Source organism: Chiloscyllium punctatum, chromosome 47, assembly GCF_047496795.1.
Source record: "Chiloscyllium punctatum isolate Juve2018m chromosome 47, sChiPun1.3, whole genome shotgun sequence".
In the NCBI taxonomy this organism is placed as follows: domain Eukaryota; kingdom Metazoa; phylum Chordata; class Chondrichthyes; order Orectolobiformes; family Hemiscylliidae; genus Chiloscyllium; species Chiloscyllium punctatum.
In genome coordinates this window covers 40,417,220-40,427,707 of record NC_092785.1, presented here as the reverse complement: position 1 = coordinate 40,427,707, position 10,488 = coordinate 40,417,220, and the positions used below count along the sequence as shown (strand labels likewise).

The 10,488-nt window shown below is 57.6% G+C and overlaps 1 protein-coding gene across 1 annotated transcript in view; it reads right to left on the bottom strand.

The window, feature by feature from the left end:
* LOC140468681 (uncharacterized) overlaps positions 1–8,647 on the bottom strand; it is a 149,593-nt gene extending 140,946 nt beyond the window's left edge. Inside the window, exons 1-3 of the mRNA XM_072564756.1 lie at positions 8,463–8,647; positions 1,652–1,796; positions 1,166–1,401 (exon numbers count right to left, since the gene is read on the bottom strand). Of these exons, the coding sequence (XP_072420857.1) occupies positions 1,166–1,401; positions 1,652–1,796; positions 8,463–8,642 (561 nt within the window). The 5' untranslated portion in view covers positions 8,643–8,647. The remainder of the gene's footprint in view (positions 1–1,165; positions 1,402–1,651; positions 1,797–8,462) is intronic.
* Between the last annotated feature and the right edge of the window lie 1,841 nt (positions 8,648–10,488).

The window sequence follows — 10,488 nt, the reverse complement described above, 5'->3', positions numbered from 1 at the left end:
GGGGGGGAAGAGAGGGGGGGGGAAGAGAGGGGGGGGAAGAGGGGGGGGGGGGGGGGGGAAGAGGGGGGGGGGGAAGAGAGGGGGGGGAAGAGAGGGGGGAGAGAGGGGGGGGGGAAGAGAGGGGGGGGGAAGAGGGGGGGGGGAGAGAGGGGGGGGGGAGAGAGGGGGGGGAAGAGAGGGGGGGGGAAGAGAGGGGGGGGGGAAGAGAGGGGGGGAAGAGAGGGGGGGGAAGAGAGGGGGGGGGAAGAGAGGGGGGGGAAGAGGGGGGGGGGGAAGAGAGGGGGGGGAGAGGGGGGGGGGAAGGGGGGGGGAAGAGGGGGGGAAGAGGGGGGGGAAGAGGGGGGGAAGAGAGGGGGGGGAAGAGAGGGGGTAGGGGCGAGGGGGGCGGTGGGGGGGGAGGGGCGGGAGGAGGAGGGGGGGAGGGTGGGGGGGAGGGGGGAGGGGGGGGGGGGAAGTGGGGAGGGGGAAGGGGGGAGGGGGGAAGTGGGGAGGGGGGAAGTGGGGAGGGGAAGTGGGGAGGGGGAAGTGGGGAGGGGGGAAGTGGGGAGGGGGGGAAGTGGGGAGGGGGGAAGTGGGGAGGGGGGAAGTGGGGAGGGGGAAGTGGGGAGGGGGGAAGTGGGGAGGGGGGAAGTGGGGAAGAGAGAGGGGGAATTGGGGGGGGGAAGTGGGAGAGAGGGGGAATTGGGGGGGGGGAAGTGGGGGGGGGGAAGTGGGGGGGGGAAGTGGGGGAAAGTGGGGGAAAGTGGGGGGAGGGGTGGAGGGGGGAAGTGGGGAAGTGGGGAGGGGGGAAGTGGGGGAGGGGGGAAGTGGGGAGGGGGGAAGTGGGGAGGGGGGAAGTGGGGAGGGGGGAAGTGGGGAGGGGGGAAGTGGGGAGGGGGGAAGTGGGGAGGGGGAAGTGGGGAGAGAGGGGGGAATTGGGGAGGGGGGGGAATTGGGGAGGGGGGGGGAATTGGGGGAGGGGGGGGGAATTGGGGGGGGGAAAGTGGGGGAAAGTGGGGGAAAGTGGGGGAAAGTGGGGGAAAGTGGGGGAAAGTGGGGGAAAGTGGGGGAAAGTGGGGGAAAGTGGGGGGGAGAGGGGGGGAGAGGGGGGGAGAGGGGGGGGAGAGGGGGGGAGAGGGGGGGAGAGGGGGGGAGAGGGGGGGAGAGGGGGGGAGAGGAAGGGGACGTGGGAAAGAGCGAGAGAGAGAGAGCGCAGAGGGAGAGACAGAGAGAGAGGGAGTTGGAGATGTGGACGGTGCAGTGTGTTACTGACGAATCTCCCGAAGGTGAGGGTGTCACTGTGATGGACGTGTTTGTCTGCTGTCGCCCCACTGCTCTCTGCGATCACCGACCGACAGCCCACGATCTGACTCTTGATCTGCCCGGTGCCCGTCACATGGTCAGCATGCACGTGGGTATTGGCTGCAACAGACAGGGCAAAGGTCACACAGACGCCCAGGCCAGGTCACGGGCTCCCGCGAGCTATTCGACTGGGGATGGGGGGTGGGGGGGCTCACAGGCCGGTCGCTCTCTTGGGGACTGCGCGTTGGCACGAACTCTCCAGGTGCCTATGTGTGTGGTGTGGGGTGTGTGTTGGAGGGGTGGGTGTGTTTGGAGGGGTGGGTGTGTTGGAGGGTGGGTGGTGGGAGAGGGGCAGAGGGCTCGATCTTACCCGCGTACAGCAGCTTGAGGTCCAGCTCCTGGATCAGAGACACGTCGCGGTCAACTGTCTCCCACACAGGATCAATGATAACAGCCTCCCGGGTCTCTGCGTCTGCTAACAGGTATGTGTAGGTACAGCTCACCTTCTCAAACAGCTTCACCAGGGTGGGGGCGGTGGGAGAGACAGACACACAGAGAAATTGAAGAAAGCCCTCCCACTCGGTCTCTTCCAATTCCTCAGATACTCTCCCCCCCCCCCTCCAACTCCTGATTCACCCCAGCCTGTAATTTTCCCAATTTCCCCCCCACCCCAACACACCTCAATTCCACCTCACCCACACCCACATTTGCCACAATTAACCTCTCCCCCTTCCAATTTACTCCGACAGTGCGGGGCTCCCTCAGTACTGACCCTCGACAGTGCGGGGCTCCCTCAGTACTGACCCTCCGACAGTGCGGCCCCTCCCTCAGTACTGACCCCTCCGACAGTGCGGCCCCTCCCTCCAGTACTGACCCTCCGACAGTGCGGCCCTCCCTCAGTACTGACCCTCCGACAGTGCGGCCCTCCCTCAGTACTGACCCTCCGACAGTGCGGCCCTCCCTCAGTTCTGACCCTCCGACAGTGCGGCCACTCCCTCAGTACTGACCCTCCGACAGTGCGGCCCTCCCTCAGTACTGACCCTCCGACAGTGCGGCCCTCCCTCAGTACTGACCCTCCGACAGTGCGGCCCTCCCTCAGTACTGACCCTCCGACAGTGCGGCCTCCCTCAGTACTGACCCTCCGACAGTGCGGCCCTCCCTCAGTACTGACCCTCCGACAGTGCGGCCCTCCCTCAGTACTGACCCTCCGACAGTGCGGCCCTCCCTCAGTACTGACCCTCCGACAGTGCGGCAATCCCCTCAGTACTGACCCTCCGACCAGTGCGGCAATCCCTCAGTACTGACCCTCCGACAGTGCGGCAATCCCTCAGTACTGACCCTCCGACAGTGCGCCCTCCCTCAGTACTGACCCTCCCACAGTGCGGCAATCCTCAGTACTGACCCTCCGACAGTGCGGGGCTCCCTCAGTACTGACCCTCCGACAGTGCGGGGCTCCCTCAGTACTGACCCCCCGACAGTGCGGCCCTCCCTCAGCACTGACCCCCCGACAGTGCGGCCCTCCCTCAGCACTGCCCCTCCGACAGTGCGGCCCTCCCTCAGCACTGCCCCTCCGACAGTGCGGCCCTCCCTCAGCACTGCCCCTCCGACAGTGCGGCCCTCCCTCAGCACTGCCCCTCCGACAGTGCGGCCCTCCCTCAGCACTGACCCTCCGACAGTGCGGCCCTCCCTCAGCACTGACCCTCCGACAGTGCGGCCCTCCCTCAGCACTGACCCTCCGACAGTGCGGCCCTCCCTCAGCACTGACCCTCCGACAGTGCGGCCCTCCCTCAGCACTGACCCTCCGACAGTGCGGCCCTCCCTCAGCACTGACCCTCCGACAGTGCGGCCCTCCCTCAGCACTGACCCTCCGACAGTGCGGCCCTCCCTCAGCACTGACCCTCCGACAGTGCGGCCCTCCCTCAGCACTGACCCTCCGACAGTGCGGCCCTCCCTCAGCACTGACCCTCCGACAGTGCGGCCCTCCCTCAGCACTGACCCTCCGACAGTGCGGCCCTCCCTCAGCACTGACCCTCCGACAGTGCGGCCCTCCCTCAGCACTGACCCTCCGACAGTGCGGCCCTCCCTCAGCACTGACCCTCCGACAGTGCGGCCCTCCCTCAGCACTGACCCTCCGACAGTGCGGCCCTCCCTCAGCACTGACCCTCCGACAGTGCGGCCCTCCCTCAGCACTGACCCTCCGACAGTGCGGCCCTCCCTCAGCACTGACCCTCCGACAGTGCGGCCCTCCCTCAGCACTGACCCTCCGACAGTGCGGCCCTCCCTCAGCACTGACCCTCCGACAGTGCGGCCCTCCCTCAGCACTGACCCTCCGACAGTGCGGCCCTCCCTCAGCACTGACCCTCCGACAGTGCGGCCCTCCCTCAGCACTGACCCTCCGACAGTGCGGCCCTCCCTCAGCACTGACCCTCCGACAGTGCGGCCCTCCCTCAGTACTGACCCTATGACAGTGCGGCCCTCCCTCAGTACTGACTCTCCGACAGTGCGGCCCTCCCTCAGTACTGACCCTCCGACAGTGCGGCTCTCCCTCAGTACTGACCCTCCGACAGTGCGGCTCTCCCTCAGTACTGACCCTCCGACAGTGCGGCTCTCCCTCAGTACTGACCCTCCGACAGTGCGGCACTCCCTCAGTACTGACCCTCCGACAGTGCGGCACTCCCTCAGTACTGACCCTCCGACAGTGCGGCCCTCCCTCAGTACTGACCCTCCGACAGTGCGGCCCTCCCTCAGTACTGACCCTCCGACAGTGCGGCCCTCCCTCAGTACTGACCCTCCGACAGTGCGGCGCTCCCTCAGTACTGACCCTCCGACAGTGCGGCCCTCCCTCAGTACTGACCCTCCCACAGTGCGGCCCTCCCTCAGTACTGACCCTCCCACAGTGCGGCCCTCCCTCAGTACTGACCCTCCCACAGTGCGGCCCTCCCTCAGTACTGACCCTCCCACAGTGCGGCCCTCCCTCAGTACTGACCCTCCGACAGTGCGGCCCTCCCTCAGTACTGACCCTCCGACAGTGCGGCCCTCCCTCAGTACTGACCCTCCCACAGTGATTCCTTAGAAGAGTCTAAAGGCAGTAGGAATATATTCGAGACAAAAACTAGGAGGGAAAAAAGGGGATGTGACGTCATTAGTGGGCAAGTTGTTGGAGGGAATCCTGAGGAACAGGATGGACATGTATTTGGAAAGGCAAGGACTGATTAGGGATAGTCAACATGGCTTTGTGCGTGGGAAATCATGTCTCACAAACTTGACTGAGTTTTTTGAAGAAGTAACAAAGAAGATTGATGAGGGCAGAGCAGTAGATGTGATCTATATGGACTTCAGTAAGGCGTTCGACAAGGTTCCCCATGGGAGACTGATGAGCAAGGTTAGATCTCACGGAATACAGGGAGAACTAGCCATTTGGATACAGAACTGGCTCAAAGGTAGAAGACAGAGGGTGGTGGTGGAGGGTTGTTTTTCAGACTGGAGGCCTGTGACCAGTGGAGTGCCACAAGGATCGGTGCTGGGTCCTCTACTTTTTGTCATTTACATAAATGATTTGGAAGCGAGCATAAGAGGTATAGTTAGTAAGTTTGCAGATGACACCAAAATTGGAGGTGTAGTGGACAGCGAAGAGGGTTACCTCAGATTACAACAGGATCTGGACCAGATGGGCCAATGGGCTGAGAAGTGGCAGATGGAGTTTAATTCAGATAAATGCGAGGGGCTGTATTTTGGGAAAGCAAATCTTAGCAGGACTTATACACTTAATGGTAAAGTCCTCGGGAGTGTTGGTGAACAAAGAGACCTTGGAGTGCAGGTTCATAGCTCCTTGAAAGTGGAGTCCCAGGTAGATAGGATAGTGAAGGCAGCGTTTGGTATGCTTCCCTTTATTGGTCAGAGTATTGAGTACAGGAGTTGGGAGGTCATGTTGCGGCCTGTACAGGACATTGGTTAGGCCACTGTTGGAATATTGCGTGCAATTCTGGTCTCCTTCCTATCGGAAAGATGTTGTGAAAGATTTACAAGGATGTTGCCAGGGTTAGAGGGTTTGAGCTACAGGGAGAGGCTGAACAGGGTGGGGCTGTTTTCCCTGGAGCACGGGAGGCTGAGGGGTGACCTTATAGAGGTGTTGTGGTTCTGTTCGCCGAGCTGGGAATTTGTCTTGCAAACGTTTCGTCCCCTGTCTAGGTGACATCCTCAGTGCTTGGGAGCCTCCTGTGAAGCGCTTCTGTGCTGTTTCCTCCGGCATTTATAGTGGCCTGTCTCTGCCGCTTCCGGTTGTCGGTTCCAGCTGTCCGCTGTAGTGGCCGGTATATTGGGTCCAGGTCGATGTGTTTGTTGATAGAGTCTGTGGATGAGGGCCATGCCTCTAGGAATTCCCTGGCTGTTCTCTGTTTGGCTTGCCCTATAATGGTAGTGTTGTCCCAGTCGAATTCATGTTGCTTGTCGTCTGTGTGTGTGGCTACTAAGGATAGCTGGTCGTGTCGTTTCGTGGCTAGTTGGTGTTCATGTATACGGATCGTTAACTGTCTTCCTGTTTGTCCGATGTAGTGTTTTGTGCAGTCCTTGCCTGGGATTTTGTACACTACGTTAGTTTTGCTCATGTTGGGTATCGGGTCCTTCGTTCTGGTGAGTTGTTGTCTGAGCGTGGCTGTTGGTTTGTGTGCTGTTATGAGTCCTCGTGGTCGCAGTAGTCTGACTGTCAGTTCAGAAATGCTCCTGATGTATGGTAGTGTGGCTAGTCCTTTGGGTTGCAGCATGTCCTCGTTCTGTTGTCTCTCCCTTAGGCATCTGTTGATGAAATTGCGAGGGTATCCGTTTTTGGCGAATACTTTGTATTGGTGTTCCTCTTCCTCTTTTTGCAGTTCTGGTGTGCTGCAGTGTGTTGTGGCCCTTTTGAATAGTGTCCTGATGCAACTTTGTTTGTGTGTGTTGGGGTGGTTGCTTTCATAGTTTAGGATTTGATCTGTGTGTGTGGCTTTCCTGTAAACCTTTGTGGTGAATTCTCCGTTCGGTGTTCTCTGTACCATCACGTCTAGGAATGGGAGTTGGTTGTCCTTTTCTTCCTCTCTAGTGAATCGGATTCTGTGAGTGTGGCATTGATGATCTGGTGTGTGTTCTCTATTTCTGTGTTTTTAATTATTACAAAGGTGTCATCCACATATCTGACCCAGAGTTTGGGTTGAATTTGTGGTAAGGTTGTTTGTTCTAACCTTTGCATTACTGCTTCTGCTATGAGTCCAGAGAGATTCGCCAAAAACGGATAGCCTCGCAATTTCATCAACAGATGCCTAAGGGAGAGGCAATGGAACGAGGACATGCCGCAACCCAAAGGACTAGCCACACTACCATACATCAGGAGCATTTCTGAACTGACAGCCAGACTACTGCGACCACTAGGACTCATAACAGCACACAAACCAACAGCCACGCTCAGACAACAACTCACCAGGACAAAGGACCCGATACCCAACATGAGCAAAACTAACGTAGTGTACAAAATCCCAGGCAAGGACTGCACAAAACACTACATCGGACAAACAGGAAGACAGTTAACGATCCGTATACACGAACACCAACTAGCCACGAAACGACACGACCAGCTATCCTTAGTAGCCACACACACAGATGACAAGCAACATGAATTCGACTGGGACAACACTACCATTATAGGGCAAGGCAAACAGAGAACAGCCAGGGAATTCCTAGAGGCATGGCACTCATCCACAGACTCTATCAACAAACACATCGACCTGGACCCAATATACCGGCCACTACAGCGGACAGCTGGAACTGACAACCGGAAGCGGCAGAGACAGGCCACTATAAATGCCGGAGGAAACATCACAGAAGCGCTTCACAGGAGGCTCCCAAGCACTGAGGATGTCACCTAGACATGGGACGAAACGTTTGCAAGACAAATTCCCAGCTCAGTGAGCAGAACCACAACAACAAGCACCCGAGCTACAAATCTTCTCCCAAACTTTGAACCTTATAGAGGTTTATAAAATCATGAGGGACATGGATAGGATAAATAGACAAAGTCTTTTCCCTGGGGTGGGGGAGTCCAGAACTAGAGGGGCATAGGTTTAGGGTGAGAGGGGAAAGATATAAAAGAGACCCAATGGGCAACTTTTTCACCCAGAGGGTGGTACGGGTATGGAATGAGCTGCCAGAGGATGTGGTGGAGGCTGGTACAATTACAACATTTAAGAGGCATTTGGATGGGTATATGAATAGGAAGGGTTTGGAGGGACATGGGCCGGGTGCTGGCAAGTGGGACTAGATTGGATTGGGATATCTGGGTCAGCATGGACGGGTTGGACCGAAGGGTCTGTTTCTATGCTGTATGTTTGTATGAGTCTCAAGTTTAACCCCAAATCCACGGTGGCACAGTGGTTAGCACTGCTGCCTCACAGCGCCAGAGACTCAGGCGACTGACTGTGTGGAGTTTGCACGTTCTCCCCGTGTCTGCGTGGGTTTCCTCCGGGTGCTCCGGTTTCCTCCCACACTCCAAAGATGTGCAGGTTAGGGTGGATTGGCCATGCTAAATTGCCCATAGTGTTAGGTGAAGGGGTAAATGTAGGTAGGGGTAGGGGTGGGTTGCCCTTCGGGGGGTCGGTGTGGACTTGTTGGGCCGAAGGGCCTGTTTCCACACTGTAATCTAATCTAATCTAATCTTAACTCCAACTACTTTCCAAATTTAACCCCAACTCCCTCCCAAATTTACCCTCAATTGTCCTCCCATTCCTCCCCAGGTTTACCCCCTCCCTCCCCCTTCAGTCACAGTTGCTGTTTCCCCTCCTTCTCCCCCAGTACCTGTCTGAACAGGAGCCCTGGGGGAAAGCCCATTGCCCCACTCATGCTCCTCTGAGCTGCCCTGAGCACAGCCAGTCCTCCCATCCTGGCCATTTCCGCTCCTCCAGCACTGGCCGTGCCGTCCCGTCAGCCCCCGCGCCAGATTCCACCGCCAGTCCTCCCAGCGCCCAGCGCCGTCCCGTCAGCCCCCGCGCGCCACACCCGCAGACACACACAGCCGCGAGTCCTCCCAACGCCGTCCCGTCAGCCCCCGCGCGCCACAGCCTCGAGTCCTCCCAGCGCCCAGCGCCGTCCCGTCAGCCCCCGCGCGCCCCCAACCGTCCAGCGTGCCGCAGAGCGGTCGAGCAGACAACTCCGAATACCTTGAGCCCGCTCACGCGGAGAATTGGCCCGTTGCCCGGACGATCGCCGTCAACTGATCCTGGCGGCCGGGTTGGACGACGGGAAGCCCGCCAGAGAGAACGAAGGCTTCCGACGGCCGGGGCTGGGCGGAGGGGACGGTGAAGAGCCGGGTCGCCATCTTTGTGCGGGGCGCGCGTCATGCGTGGAGACGTCACTGAGGCGGTACGGCCACCTCGGGCTGTGATTGGCTGGCCTTGGTGTAGCCGCCATCTTTGTGCGGGGCCGGGAAGGGCATGTCTGCGTGGTGGCGTCACTGAGGCGGTAGGGCCACCTCGGGCTGTGATTGGCTGGCCTTGGTGTAGCCGCCATCTTTGTGAGGGGCTTAGCCAGCCCTGGAGCTGGTGGATCATAAGTGACAATGGATGGTCACTTCCCAAATCAGTCAACTGTGCAGGCTGGAGGAGCAGGAGGAGGAGGAGAGCTTGCAACACACACTTAGGACAGGAGTACAGATGGGAAAATGGTGCTTCAGGCTTTTTTTAGGAAAAGTGGAGCACCTGGAATCCATTGATTGACTGGGGAGTGTTGCTGAACAATGAAGTGGCAGATGGAGTTTAATTCAGATAAATGTGAGGGGCTACATTTTGGGAAAGCAAATCTTAGCAGGACTTATTCACTTAATGGTAAGGTCCGAGGGAGTGTTGCTGAACAAAGAGACCTTGGAGTGCAGGTTCATAGCTCCTTGAAAGTGGAGTCCCAGGTCGATAGGATAGTGAAGGCAGCGTTTGGTCTGCTTCCCTTTATTGGTCAGAGTATTGAGTACAGGAGTTGGGAGGTCATGTTGTGGCTGGACAGGACATTGGTTAGGCCACTGTTGGAATATTGCGTGCAATTCTGGTCTCCTTCCTATCGGAAAGATGTTGTGAAACTTGAAAGGGTTCAGAAAAGATTTACAAGGATGTTGCCAGGGTTGGAGGATCTGAGCTACAGGGAGAGGCTGAACAGGCTGGGGCTGTTTTCCCTGGAGCGTCGGAGGCTGAGGGGTGACCTCATAGAGGTTTATAAAATTGAGGGGCATGGATAGAGTAAATAGGCAAAGTCTTTTCCCTGGGGTGAGGGAGTCCAGAACTAGAGGGGCATAGGTTTAGGGTGAGAGGGGAAAGATATAAAAGAGACCTAAGGGGCAACTTTTTCACCCAGAGGGTGGTACGTGTATGGAATGAGCTGCCAGAGGATGTGGTGGAGGCTGGTACAATTACAGCATTTAAGAGGCATTTGGATGGGTATATGAATTGGAAGGGTTTGGAGGGATATGGGCCGGGTGCTGGCAGGTGGGGCTAGATTGGGTTGGGATATCTTGCCGGCATGGACAGGTTTGTTTCCGTGCTGTCTATCTCCATGACTCTGTTTTAGAATACCATCCCTGCAGTGTGGAAACAGGCCCTTCGGCTCCACAAGCCTTCTCCGAAGAGGAACCCACCCCTCCCCCGTTTTTTTTCCCCCCTACTATCCAATATTTACCCATGACCAATGCACCGAACCTCCTGTCGGAGAAATTCAGCCCGATGAATCAGAGACCACGAACGAGGATTGCAGTGAAATTGACAAGTGGTTTAACGAGACAAAGCCGTATCCCGGAAGAGAAATTGAGCAGAGAATTGAGTCTCTGCACAGGTGGCCAGAATGTTCTTTCCAGAACAGAGGCTTGTAGAGCTACCACACAAAGGTGACACTTATAAAGCAGTTACAGTGCAATGGTGAGAATTGTAAAGCGATCCAAACAAAAAGGCTGAATTGGAAATGAATCAAGCGTGCGGTGACAGCAGCAATTTATTGGTAATTGACAGAGGAGATTCCAGCCATCTCCACGAGTGGGTGAGAATGATCTTCTGCAGGATCCTTCATTGTGGTTTACGTTGCATGAATATGTGCAAATGTCCCTTCTCCTGGCCTCCAGGTCTGTCCATTGTCTTCCCTCCTGCAAGTGAAGTCTTCCAGGGTCTGTCAGGCTGCCTCTTTGTTTATGCAGTGTCAGCTTTCAATGGG